At 45.8% G+C, this 14,543-nt stretch overlaps 1 protein-coding gene across 2 annotated transcripts in view; it reads left to right on the plus strand.

The window, feature by feature from the left end:
- The window catches only part of SLC23A2 (solute carrier family 23 member 2), a 120,469-nt gene that overhangs the window by 38,780 nt on the left and 67,146 nt on the right, over positions 1 to 14,543 (plus strand). For both annotated transcript variants that reach the window (XM_066387269.1, XM_066387270.1), the window contains one exon: positions 12,340 to 12,600. In XM_066387269.1, coding sequence (XP_066243366.1) covers positions 12,493 to 12,600 — 108 coding nt within the window. In that variant the 5' untranslated portion in view covers positions 12,340 to 12,492. The remainder of the gene's footprint in view (positions 1 to 12,339; positions 12,601 to 14,543) is intronic.

Consider the following 14,543-nt stretch of genomic DNA (forward strand, 5'->3'; position numbering starts at 1 on the left):
ATGTGTCTTGACTGGGGCACATGCTTCTTTGCAGAAAAAATATGTGTCACACACTCACAGCTGTGGGCTATTCATTGAAGGTTAGGGAATAGGTTGTTTGGATCACTGTGTATGTGGTGTTAACCTGGAGAATAATGACAGAATAATGACAGTGTCTCAGCCCCAGGTAACTGCAGCGCGGTTCCGGCACCCACTCTCCAGCCATCAGGTAATCCGGCAGGGCAGGTGAAATTTCAGCACGCCCTTTTCCTTATCTGGGGAGAGTCTGCGAGGAGGAGATGGGACTCCCGGTGGACTGGACTAGGGGGCACTGGGGTTGAGGTGGGGACAGAAAGGAGATCGCAGAAGAGATTTGCAAATGGAAATTCTTGCAGAGATAGGAAGACAATAGACAGATGAAGAACTAAGTATAATACATGTGCCAAAGTCCAGAGAAACGGAGCAGGTGTAATGGGTAGTTAGGAAAGAAGGGAGAGGTGGGGCTAGACCTCTCTCTGCAGGTGACAGAAGGAAATTTGGCTTTGGCACTTGGGGCAGAGGAAAGGATGAGAACATGCCAAAGAGGAATGGTGGTCTGAAGAGGAATTCAGAGAGAGGGCTGATAAGTGCATTGAACTAGAGGCGTGGAGTGACCGATTATTTGAAATGCTTCTCCCAGCACACGGGCAGCAGCGACAACAGTAGCTGAAGGTGACCAAGGAGCCATCAGCTGTGCTGGAAAGGGAGGATGCACAGTACGGCAGGGGGCGGGGGAGGGGAGGCGGGGGGGGGCAGGGTTAGAAGGGCAGAGCCACCCCCTGGAAGTTACCTTAACACCCCAGGCTGCCCTTGTACCGGGAAGTGGGGGTGGGGGAACATGAAATGACAAGGATCATTTGGAGATACGGGGAGTAGAAAGCTTCCTTCTTTCCATTCCTTGACAGTAACTGGGGGCTTTCCTTGGCTTCTCTCAGAATGACCTTCAGACATGACCCAGTCCTTGTCTGGCTGCTCTTCCGAGCCTTGTTCTGCTGGTCTGTTAGGGAACAGGAGCAGCTTCCGTGTGCTTAAAATGATTGCCGTGTTCGCTGCTTGTCCTTGGCTTTGGTCCAGGGGTAAATCAGCCTTTCTGTGCCTCAGTTCTCTAACCGGGGAGATAATAACCACCCTGCCCAGAACTTTGATAAGGGTTATGTGAAAGCGTGTTTGTAGCTTGGATATAATAGGCAGTCGATTCTGCGTGTTTTTATATTGTCATTAAAATTCCTTATAAAATTAGCTTTTCAGTGGCCCCTGTAATTGACAGATCAATACATTAAGAAGAGGCTTTAAATGAAAAAGAAGCATTTGCACCAAAAGTGGTCATGTTAAATCACACACCGTAGAAATAAATGCAGTGAAACCCAACTTGATTCTGCTTGAGTTTTCTCAAATATACATTTCTATTTTAAGTCTGGCCCGCAGGCTATACCTTTTGCTTCAGTACTTCTCCCCTCTCTTGTCCCAACCACATGATTTCCTTGAGTAAATCTGGAGGCAGGGATTAGATTTTGTTCCCAGTATATGACTATCAGGCCCACAGAAAAATGTTCAAGTATTTTCCAAATATTTGAATGCCTCTTCTGTGATGGACACTATATCCCTGCCTGGTCGCGAAACTGGACAAAGAAGCCACGTTCAGGGAAACATGGAAAAAGGGTAGCTAACCCAGGAATGCTTCTTGGAGGAGGAAGCTTCTTGAGCTAAGACTTGGGAAATGCAAGTCATTGTAGTCCTAATGGACGATACCCGGGGCAAAAGAGATGGGGTGTGAGGATGATGAATCTTAAGGTCTTATCACAATTCTATTTAAAGAAAGTTTGCGGAAGAGATTTCTACTGGATGATGGCGGCCACAGCAGCTCCTACCTACAGCATTAGGTCAGAAAAACGAAGATCACTGATGAGTTTGTACTTTAAAGCCCCAAACCAACAAGATGTCAGCTGCTTTGATCTTTCACTGTGCACTTGACTATCTTTCTTATAACCGAGTAGTTGATAAGTCAGTACCTCTTCATCTATATAGATTGACCATTGCTTTTCATGAGTCAGCCTGTGTGTAAACTAACGTCAACAAACAACCACATTGGGCCTGGATTTGCTTTTTTTAGGATTTAGAGTTTAATTTGGGACTAGAGCTTATTCTGTACCAAGGGCTTTTAGGACCAAGACCCGAGGAGGTACTGAAGGGGTCTTCTACAGGCAGGGCACATTTTTTTTTTCTTCTTAACTTTTTGTGTGTGTGTGTGTGTGTGAGACAGACAGAGGGACAGATAGGGACAGACAGACAGGAAGGGAGAGAGATGAGAAGCATTAATTCTTTTTTTTGGGGGGGGTATTTTTCTGAAGCTGGAAACGGGGAGAGACAGACAGACTCCCGCATGTGCCCAACTGGGATCCACCCAGCACGCCCACCAGGGGCGAAGCTCTGCCCCTCCAGGGCGTCACTCTGTTGTGACCAGAGCCACTCTAGCGCCTGGGGCAGAAGCCAAGGAGCTATCCCCAGCGCCTGGGCCTTCTTTGCTCCAATGGAGCCTCGCTGCGGGAGGAGAAGAGAGAGACAGAGAGGAAGGAGAGAGGCGCTTCTCCTGTGTGCCCTGGCCGGAAATCGAACCCGGGACTTCTGCACGCCAGGCCGACGCTCTACCACTGAGCCAACCGGCCAGGGCCGAGAAGCATTAATTCTTAATTGTGGCACCTTAGTTGTTCATTGATTGCTTTCTCACATGTGCCTTGACGGGGGTGGGGGTGCTACAGCAGAGTGAGTGACCCCTTGCTGAAGCCAGTGACTCCTTGCTCAAGCTGGATGAGCCCGCGCTCAAGCCGGCAACCTTGGAGTTTCGAACCTGGGTCTTCTGCATCCCAGTCCAATGCTCTATCTACTGCGTCACCACCTGGTCAGGTGGCAGGGTGTATTCTTTAACATCGGTTTTGTTATGGTGCATTTTACTTTATGCACCATAATATATTTGCTTTCAATTAGGAATCCTCCTCCTCACCACATATGTGGTTCAGGAATATTTGCCACGTCTCTCCGGCAACTTTGTTCCTCTCTGGCCCATGACTGAGGTCCCTGGCTCCATTTTTAGGTGATTCTTAAGAAATCCAGCAGGCCCTGGCCAGTTGGCTCAGCGGTAGAGCGTCGGCCTGGCGTGCGGGGGACCCGGGTTCGATTCCCGGCCAGGGCACATAAGGAGAAGCGCCCATTTGCTTCTCCATCCCCCCTTCCTCTCTGTCTCTCTCTTCCCCTCCCGAGGCTCCATTGGAGCCAAGATGTCCCGGGCGCTGGGGATGGCTCCTTGGCCGCTGCCCCAGGCGCTAGAGTGGCTCTGGTCGCGGCAGAGCGACGCCCTGGAGGGGCAGAGCGTCGCCCCTGGTGGGCGTGCCAGGTGGATCCCGGTCGGGCGCATGCAGGAGTCTGTCTGACTGTCTCTCCCCGTTTCCAGCTTCAGAAAAAAAAAAAAAAAGAAGAAGAAATCCAGCACTATTCACCCAGGGACCCTTTTCTGCCATCTTCAAAGCAGGGTTGTTGCCACGGGGCAAATGAGTCTTAGGCACGTGAACCACTGATTCTTCTTGTATCATTCGCACATTTTCTATGTATCAATAGTGCTCATTGAGTGCCATCTATTTAAGGTAAATGTGTATCTTATTAACATTTACTGAGTATCTATTCTGTGCTAAGAGCTGGTAATATAAAGATAAATTGTACCCAGGGGACTCCATCCTTCGGGAGGACTCTTAGTGATGAATTCATTCAGCTGTTGAGTGCTTTGAGTTAGGGATTGCTAGGTACTGATGATGGGAAGGCACGTTTTCTTAGGATATGATATGCTTCCAAGAAACACGTAAGGTCTTGGCATTTAGTTTCAGGAGCAGCTCAGCCCTTAATTCCTTTTTAAATAGGCCCATCATGCTGCCCAGTCAGGTGTGCCTTGGGGGTGTGACCTCTACAGGACTGTTCTCAGTGGGTGGTTTCTGCTCCCCCCTCCAGAAATCCAGGTTTTATCTGGCTTTTTTTTTAAAAAAAAAATCTGGCTTAGTTTTAAATTTTCTTCCTATTAAGAGAAGAATTCCCCAAGCCAAGACAGTAATGGAGGTTTTATTTTTTATTTTTTTACTTGAATTTATTGGGGTGACGTTGGTTTAAAAATTACATAGGATTCATGGGTACACAGTTTTCTTGGTGTAGCATTGAAGTGGTTTAGTTTGGGGTTCAGTAGATTTTAAAGAAAGCCACTCTGAGGCCATGATTCTGGATATTTGCTTCATCCTTGTGGAGAGGGGAATAGTTTAATTTGGGAGGGGGAAGGAAGAAAGAGAAGCATAAACTCGTGTATTCTACTTAGCTGTGCCACTGATTGAACCACTGACATTGGTCTTGGGCTCAGTCTTGGGCTTGGGCTCAATGACCCCTGGCTTGAGCTGGTGACCCTGGAATTGAACCAGCAACCTCAGTGCTCTGGGACAATGCTCAAACCACTGTACCACCAACTGATGAAGTATAATATTTTATGTGTCAATCACCTTCTACCACTTGGGAAAATTATTTTTAAGGGTATATTAATTTAAGCTTAGCAAATAACCTGATTTAAATTAGGCACTTAGAATATGCCTTTTGTGTCACCTGGGCAGGACTTTAGGTTATATCAGTGACTTAGGGTTTTTATTTGACCAACCCACAGTACAAAGCATTTTACCTTGAAATTGGGCTACCCTTGTGAGATGTCCTCTGAAGTTTTTTATTCTGTTAAATTTAATAATTTTAAAAAGTCTGGTTAAGATCCACTAAGTCTATTTCATGGCCCACTAATGGGTAGTGACCTACAGTTTAAGAGTTTTTAGAATGTTTTAGGAAAGGCTGTAGGATGATTGTTTTTTTTTTTTAGTTACTCCCTATGAGCATAACCATGATCACAAGATCAAACAATAACCCTGCCCTACAAGTTCATTCATTGCTGCTTAAATAGAATAATGAGAGCTAGGATCAGTGTCAGAAATGTCAACTCCCTAAAACAGGATCGTCTGTATTGGACAACCGTTTAATAAGTAAGTACACTTAGAGGGAGTTGGTCATATACAAACTGAGGATATTTGTTCCAACAATCTCATTCTGGCTTGGGTTGAAAGCATTTAGGTCAAATGTTAGCATTGAACAGAATTTAATGGAGCAACCACAGTTCAACTATAATCCCCTAATGAAGGGATTTAAGCAGAGAGCCATAAATTAGCTTTTAAAATGTGCTTTATCATTGAACCTAGCCACCTCTGTGAGCTCTCGTTTGTGTCTTGGAAAGGATCAATAGAGATTTTGAGTCTCTTCATCCCAAAGTCTTCCTTCTTAGTCATACTCTCACCTGTCTTGATAGGTTTGTGCAAGTGGAAACGACAGCTGTGCCCATCCAAAGGTGTGGGTGATCTGAGGTCCACTAGCATCAGAACAATTGTGCATTTGTTAAAAAATGTAGGTTCTGGGTTCCAATGCCGGCCCATAGAATCAGACTCCAGTGTTGGATATTAGGTTTTTCTTGATTTTTAGTCTTCTTAATAATGTTAACACGTGTAATCTATTTGTCCTAGACTACCTAGAAGTAGCATTTCCCAGGACAAACATTAGGAGTGAATATGAATATTTATTTATTTATTTGACAGAGAGAGGGACAGATAGGGTCAGGAAGGGAGAGAGATGAGAAGAATCAATTCTTCCTTGTAGCACTTTAGTTGTTCATTGATTGTTTTCTCATATGTGCCTTGATGGGGAGGGGCACTACAGCAGAACAAGTGACTCCTTGCTGAAGCCAGCGACCTTGGACTTCAAGCCAGCGACCATGGGATCATGTCTGATCCCACGCTCAAGCCAGCAACCCTACTGTCAAGCTGGTGAGCCCGTGCTCAAGCCGGATGAGCCCGTGCTTAAGCTGGTGACCTCAGGGTTTTGAACCTAGGTCTCCACATCCCAGTCCGACGCTCTATCCACTGCACTACCGCCTGGTCAAGAGTGAATATGAATATTTATAACTCTTGATACATATAACCAAATTGCCTTCTCATTAGCAAATTTATTTTTCATTAGGAGTGTGTTTGTCTATTTCTCTACCACCTTAAAAATCATGTACGTATTAGAAATAACTGATGTAGGTTTTAAATAAAGCTACCTCATTTCAATATATTTTGACTTAAAACAAGATGCAAACATTTATCTTGTCATTTGTACTTGGGGGGATTGGAGATTAGAAGTTGTAAGTTTTAACCATTTTTAACCTTTTTTAATTGATTGGTTTGTAGAGAGAGAGAGGAAGGGAGAGTGAGGGAGAGACAGCTCAATGAGGTGTGATCAGAGGAAGCGCTGATGGGAGTTACCCCAGAGAAAGGGGTGCTTAGTTTGGAGGGACTGTGTGAGCAGGAGCCTGAGGACTTGAAGAGGACCCAGTGCCTTCAGGACTGTCAGAGACAAATGGCAGCAGAGTGGGGGCCAGGCTTCACACAGCGACCCGGCAGCCTCGCTGGGGATTGGGTGTCTGTTCTCGTGTGAATCAGGACACCGTCGGAGGGCTTGCCAGTTTCTGCAGCATGGCTGTGCTGGTGGAGGAGGGACAAGTGGCAGATCCATCAGGATGGAACAAGGAAACGACAGGAGGCTGTTGTACTGCTGATGAGGTGATGGCGTGTGCTGTGGAGTGACCAGATGGCCCGGATTGGGAGCTCCTGGTCTGTGGAGGGCGGGCTATAGCAGTCCTTGTCCCTCAGAGCTCCATCAGAAATCACGAGGAGGGCAGGGACCGCACAGCACGCCAGGCCGACAGTGTCGGGCTGCATTCGTCTAGGAAGGTTGGCTGTAAATTGAGCATAGTTTTATGTATTGTTTGTACAATATAAACATTGTTAGGACAGAAATACTGATGACAGTTCGAATCTTTCACCGCTTGTAGCTGTGTGTCCTTTGGCAAGTGACTTAACTTCTCTGAAACTCAGTTTCCACTTTGGTAGAGTTAGTGGGCAAATCAAGTAATACTGTGCTTATTAGGGAGAGATAACTCTGTTTACATAACGAGAGGGAAGAGATGGGCCTGGCACACAGCGGTGCTTAGCTGGAAAAGTGTTTCTCCTCTCATTGTGATGTTATCATAGTCATTGTTGGCAAACCTGACTTTCCATCCTCAGCCTCTCCTTTCCCCTTTGCTGAGGTTAAGGCTGAGATAGCAGTGGCCTTGCTTATTGTTCATTCACAAGCAGTAAGAAGAGGGGTGCTGGCGACTGTGAGTGGCTTGCCCCTGTCTCAGATTTCCTGGGAGAGAGAGAGAAGCAGGGAGGAGCAGGAAGCATCAACTCCCATATGTGCCTTGACCAGGCAAGTCCAGGGTTTCGAACCAGCGACCTCAACGTTACCAGATCGATGCTTTATCCACTGCGCCTCCACAGGTCAGGCTACATGAATTCTAACACATGCCCTAAATGCCACCCATCCTTACCTTTTGCTGTGCTTGCCTGTGAGCCTTGGCATTTTCCCACGCTAAAGTTCAGCCTGCCTGGATGAAGACCTCTGGTTGATGGTGGTTTCCGCCCTTGAGGCTGTCTCCTTCCCTCCCGAGTACTGGGCTGCTGAAGGCTCTGTCGTTTTGGGACTTCCAAGGATGTGTTTCTCTGTTCAGTGTTCACTGTCTTCTCCCTTCTTCCTCTTCCTCCCTCCATTCGTCATACCCAGCAAGAGCGACCCTCCGTCTCTTCCAGGCTCTGCAGCCCTCCGCCCCGAGCCCCTCTCAGGACATCCTGCCCTGCACTGCCTTGGGGGCCCTCCTCTCTTGTGGTCAATTGGGTTTTTAGGACACAGAGATGCTGCTGTGTCAGAGTCAAGCAGAGGAAGTGGGTGGGTCCCCCCATTAGCGCTGGTGAGGGTCCAACACCTGGTAGAGAAAAGTGTGCAGACCCCTTGGTGGAAAGTGGACCTGTCCGGATGGGACTTGGTCCCCTTTTGTGCCTGGAATGGGGACAGTGCTGAGGGTTGGTCTGTTCATGTCTAAAACACACACGAGGGTAAAATTAACCTGGAGGAGTAAGCGTATTCTCCATTAAAAAGTTACTCATTTCCCCTAGCGTTAGCGTGGATCAGTGCGGACCGGCGGGGTGGGGAGCAAAGAGTTTGTCAGCCTCTCTGAGTGACTGGATGGCATGTGGTCTTGTGAAAATCTCTGGTATTTCACCAGCTTCTTTGCCTGGCGTATCTTTGGGAAAACAGAAGCCCTTTCCCGGCCAGATAAAGGTCTCTGGGCACTGCTGTAGGCAGTGCTTTGTGGGTATGTTCCTGCCATGCTGTACCCGCCCCGCCCCCCAGGTCTGGGGGTGGTTATGGGCGGCAGTGGCTAGATCCAAGTTGGTTTTGTTTGAATTGTTGTAAAACACTTTAAAAATGTAGAGAAAAAAAAGTTAATTCTAAGTAAATCTACACCATTTCTTTAAGGGTATATAGTTAGAGCCCTTAGGGTTTTCTAAGCAGTGTTCATAACTTTCCCTTTGAATACAGAAAGTCCCTACTTTTATGTACTGGAAACTGTATAGTAAAGTGGGTCTTCATATCCCCTACAAGCAGCAAAAGAGATAAGGAAAAAACGTAATGATCCACTTGGCCTTTCCTTAAAAAGGAAAATTATTTAAAAAGTCACTAAACTACAGTCAAGTCCCATAGACTTGCTCCTTTACGGGCTTTCCTCTGTTTCGGGATGTGCATGTCCCTGCCTCTCAAACCGGCACGTGTTTCCATTGGGGGACATGTGATCTTGTGCTGAGGACCCACATGGCACGTTTGGGATGCCATTTCAGGGAGGAGGGAAATACCTTCTGTTTTATTTTTTTTAATATGTACAATATAATGAGTTTATATTTAATATAATATTTCTCTCCATTGGGGTGTTACTCAGTTAATATGGTCTTTTTTTTTTAATTTAGAAAATTAAATTTAATGGGGTGACATTGATCAATGAGAGTACATAGATTTCAGGTAAACATTTCAATAGCATTTGAACTGTTGATTGTGTTGTGTGCCCATCACCCAAAATCAGATCATTTTCCATCACTTTATATATGTCTTTCTTTATTTCCCTCACCGGTCCCCCCATATAACCACTTCATGTTTATCTATGTCCATGATCCATGAATCTCATTTTTATATCCCACCTACGTGTGAAATGATATAGTTCTTAGCTTTTTCTGATTTACTTAACATGGCTTTTTAAAACATTAAATCTCTTCTCCATTTCAGTGTCAATACAAAATATATATTTTTTTACATTAAATCTTTTCTCCATTTCAATGTTAGATACATTGAATACATTTATTTTAACCTCCCTTCACCCCTCAAAGAAATAAAACTTTTATGTTTTCATTCACAAGGAATATTTGATATCTAAGTACTGTATTTGGGGGTAACAAAACAAAAATCTAATAAAAACAGGGAGAAAAGACTTCTCAGTGATGTGAATGGCAGGGATTACAGCTGAACAGTGGTGATTTAGGATTCTGGGCAAGAATTTCCTTATTTCAATTCCATGTTTTGACACAACGAAATATTATGCAAATTTCAGCCAGCTTACTTCTTTTACCCTCTTTCTAGCTAGCAAATACAAATTAAAGACTGCATTTTTCAGTGTATTACTTCTTGTGAAAAACCTTTTCTCCCCCCATTTAATATACATCAGTTTATTCCCATTTGTAGGGAAACAACTAACAATGTAAAATTACCCTATTTACAAGTTCTTGGGAACTCTCAAACAACAAAGCTCCATTTTTAACCTCAATAGCACAGATGCTTTCAGGGCAAGGTTTAATTCAGCCTCTTCAGAGTAACTCGTGCCCATTCCTCTTGTGCATATACAGCCAAACTAGCCCAGATGCCTGTTTGCTGACAGCCACACCTAACCAGAGCGTGTGCGTGCGTCTCCGGCTGCTACTGCTTCAACAGCGGGCAGCACCAAAAGCAGCGAAACGAGGACTAACAGTTGTGTTGAAACTGAGATCATGATGTTAGGACCTTGAGGTGGCTGATCTTGTTTTAGAAAGAGAGACAGAGAGAGAGGGACAAGACAGGGACAGACAGACAGGAAGGAGAAAGATGAGAAGCAATTCATTGTGGCACCTTAGTTGTTTATTGATTGCTTTCTCATATGTGCTTTAACCAGGGGGCTCCAGCAGACCAAGTGACCCCCTTTCTCAAGCCAGTACATTTGGGCTCAAACCAGGGACCATGGGGTCACATCAATGATCCCACGCTCAAGCCAGTGACCCTGCGCGCAAGCTGATGATCCTGTGCTCAAACCAGTGACCTCGGGGCTTCAAACCTGGGTCCTCTGTGTCCCAGTCCGATGCTTTTTCCACTACACCACTGCCTGGTCAGGCAAGGTGGCTGGATCTTGAGCACTGAAGGTTTCAAAGAAACAATATATCTATAATTGTGTCTAACTTGAAATCCTTCCTGGAGCTCTGAAGGTGGAGAGGCCAAGTGACAGCACCTTCCAGGTAGCAGTAATTATAGGAATGGCCAGGAGGGAAATATACTGAAACCAGGCTTTCTCAGTCTTGGCACTGTTGGTGTATCCGGCCAGATAATTCTTTATTGTGAGATCTGTAGGATGTTTAGCAGTAGCCCTGGCCACGGCCTTGTTAGATGCAAATCATTCTACCCCAGGTGTGATGACTGCAAATGGCTCCAGACATTGCTAACTGTCCTCTAGAGGGAGAAATCACTTCTGGTTGAGAGCCACTGCTTTAAACAGAAGACATGATATAAACAAAAATGCAAAAGGTACATGAACATTTAAACCAAACAAGCCCCCACAGGAAATAATGTGTGTACCCAGCTCCTCTGTTGCATTCAATCAGAGTTTAATGCTCTGGAAACTGTTCTTTTTTTTCTTTTTTACCCTCTAACAAGTGAATTTTTGAATTTTGTGTAGGTCTTTCTCTTATTTGTTTATATTTCAAATTTCCCTCCCTCATCCCAAGTATTTGTTGAATAAAAACTGTCCTTAACAGAATTCTTTGAACAGGAGGTTTCCTGCTTGGATTTCTAAACTTCTTGTAAGTGTGTCCTCACATTGGCTGGACCTCTTGGCTGGGTCTGTTCATTCTCAGTGGGAAATTAATTGGTGCTAAGATCTGACATCATTCTACTCAGAGTGCCAGTGAATGTTCTCTGTCCTTTCTCACCCCTACCTGCGTGTGCTATTTCTTTTTCCATAAAAATTTAGGCATACCTGGGCACGTTTTATTGCACATAAAACGTAGGGATCCTTTGTGCCTTTTATTTTTGAAGCCAAACTCTCCCAGTGCTTGTTAATCATTGGGCGGACCTCTTTTATTGTTCAAGTCATACTTCTGTTTTTTGAAATAGAGAGTTTTAATTGTCGTCTTCACCAAAACTTGGCTACATAGAATTCTTTCAGTAGTTTCCTACTTCTGACTTTGGCTTAGATTTTTTTCTTAGCTTGGAGCAGTGCACTTTTCCTTGTTAAATAATATCAGATTCTCCGAGGTTCTCTGAGCTTGTTGGGTCCATCCTAGATCTGGTCCTGTTGATCTTCTCCCTCCTCCTATCCCCTAACCTCTCACTGTTTTACCTCCCCTCCTTTCTGGGGGGAGGCAGTTGGATTTCTTCTTTCTGTTTATGTTGTTACTCCATCTATTTCTGTGTTATTGTGGCATTTGAGCCCATTTAAAGCTCTTCTTGGAGTTCTTTGTGGCTGCTCAGCCCTACACTGGTGTTACCTCCTCTTTTTTATACTGAGTGCCTTCCCATGCCTTTAATCGGGTGCCTATAGGGAGTTTAAAATTTTAATACCCAGCCAGTCATAGTAAATTGGCTGTAGCTGTGCTGTGTTGTTATGGTCACCATTAGCCACAAGTGGCTAAATTGAAATTAAAATTAGATACAGTAAAAAACTTGGTTTTCCTCTTACTAGCCACATTTAAATGCTGAATAGCCTTGTGTCGAGTGTCAGTCTGGACAAGGCGGATGGAGAACATTTCCATCACTGAAGAAAGCTCTTTGATAGTGCTAGGCTATAGGATACAGACCATAATGCATGTTAAAGAAATGCCTATTTTTTAATCCCTAGGATTCTGCTATTTTTGGTAAGATATAGTCCTCCTCTCCAGGGACATTCAGAATCAGTGAGTGACTGGTAAATGCAGATGGGAGGGGACTTGGAAAGCATGATTAAGATGTTTTTGGATGTCTGGGTATAACTTGTATTCTAATTTTTCCTGCAGAAAATGCATGACCGCATGTCCCGTGTTGTCTGTGTGCTGATTTGACTGCTTTCTGTGTTTCTAGGTGCTAAGAGATGGTGCTTGCGAGGCTCACCTCTGCCTGAGAATCGGTGCTGCAGGCGCTGGGCAAGCTGCTTCTGATCCTGGGCTCCCTGCCCGAGCCAGCCTTCCCTTCCGGCCACGCCAGTCTTACGACCACTCTACCCGTTTCCTCTTAATGATGGGTATTGGTAAGAACACTACGTCCAAATCCATGGAGGCTGGGAGTTCAACCGAAGGCAAATACGAAGACGAAGCGAAGCACCCCGCTTTCTTCACCCTTCCGGTAACAGCCCTCCCCGTCACCCCTTCCTCTTGAATCACTCTGAAGTGGTTTCTGACCCGAATCCCCCTCGGATTAGCTCTAATCCTCCTGTTCTCAGGGAAGGCTAAGGCACTTGAAAACCACATGCCTTTCACTCGGTCAGTGAGTAGGAGCCCCGTGGGCAGACTCCCGTGCTGGCCCTGCTCTCTGCCTGGAGTCACCCGATGGGATGGGCTCCAGGAAGGAGGGACACCTTGCTGTGAATGTTGTAGAGCTGGCCCAGTGCTTCCTCTACACGGGAGGATGTTGAAGGCTTAAGTTTATTTCCAAAAATGTGTTCTTTTGAAACAGCCTGGAACCCGACTTCAGACTTGTGTTACCAGGAGAGAAACTGAATGAATGACTTATTGTTTGGACCCAAAGGGCCGGGCTTTGCATTGTGGCAGCAGCAGCATCCAAGATAGAGGTCGTTTTACCTGCAGTCGTGATAGCAGTCAGATTAGGCCGATGACATGCATTCATTGTATTCAATGCTAATGTTTTTCCACATGAAGGATTATGACTTGGTGTGTATAAAGTTACCTAACGTGTTGGTTTAAAAAAGAAAACCGCCTGGCCGGAGAGCTTAATTGGTTAGAGCATCATCCCAAAGTGCAGAGGTTGCTGGTTCACTCCCCGGTCAGGGCACACAACACACAGGAACAGAGCGCTGCCTCTCTCTCGCTCCCTCCCTCTCTTTCTACCCCCCCACCCTCCTCAGGGCACATACAGGAACAGATCGCTGTCCCTCCCTCTCTTTCTTTCTATCTCTCTTTCTCTCGCCCCTCTACCTCTTTCTCTAAAATCAATAAAATAAACATTTAGAAAAAGAAAAGAAAACCCACTCTTTAGCCAGAACTCGCCTCACGGTGTTTTTCTGTTAATGTTGGAAATGAGGTTAATGGCAAGAATACCATTCAAGGATTCCTTAAAACGTGGCCCTGGGCTTGCCCTCAGTTGGGCTTTATTCAGTAGGAAAGATGCCAGCGTGGCGTCTTTAGTCCCCTGGTTGACCTGACTGGCATTCACATTTTGATTTTTACCCTCTTAATTCTCAGAGAAGTGTTGTACTGATTTCACAATTCAGTAGAACTGACATTACTATTTCCTTCCTTTATGCCAAGTGAATTTTGAAACGGGATTTTCTGTCATATCAAAGGCTTACAGTTGACACAGGTTTTCTAGAGGAAGGGGCAAGTTAGTTGCTTAGGTTTAAATTAGATCATCTCTGATGAGCAGGAGTGTTTCATGCCTGGGTATCAACTTGTCTCCCGTACAGGTGAAGTGTGGGGGCTGGGGTGGGCCAGCAAAGGGGTCAGGTAGGGAGTGCTTGCTGAGGTAGATGGGGAACCTAGGGACCTCAGTCCAGGCAGCCAGTGACAAGGCGTGAGAGCGAGCTGGATGAGGAATGGGCGTGGATGGCTGGATTTAGGCAGCGCTGGGTCTTTGTCGGGTGACCGCCAGAGGCCAGCAGTTGAGGTCTGTGCAGGCATGGTTCTAGCGGTGCTGCATGGACCCCGTGGGTAAGGAGGGGACTGGAGCTGGTGCGAAGGGCCGAGGCTCCGGCGGTGAAAAGGCATTTGGGACAAAGGTCTGGCAGGTATGCTGGGGCCAAGCAACTGGGGTCTTTGGGGATATGAAGGAGGAAAGACAAGCGACGAAGAACAGGTAGCTTTGAGAGGTGGTGAGGGGGCAGATGACCTGATCTGGTGTTGGGTGGGGTGTGGGTGGCGAGGAACAACAGAAGTCCAGAAGGGCTTGGGATTGGGTGCTTGGGTGTTGGTGAAATAACCAATGCACACACACAAAAGACCCAGGATGCTTTTCTGGTTTGGTTTAAGTTAGTGTGGGGAAGTAATGACCTGACAGGATATAGAACTAAAGATTCTGCTCGCTTGTGATACTTCGTGTCCATTGACAGGAGG

This window comes from Saccopteryx leptura, chromosome 5 (assembly GCF_036850995.1).
Source record: "Saccopteryx leptura isolate mSacLep1 chromosome 5, mSacLep1_pri_phased_curated, whole genome shotgun sequence".
Classification (NCBI taxonomy): Eukaryota; Metazoa; Chordata; class Mammalia; order Chiroptera; family Emballonuridae; genus Saccopteryx; species Saccopteryx leptura.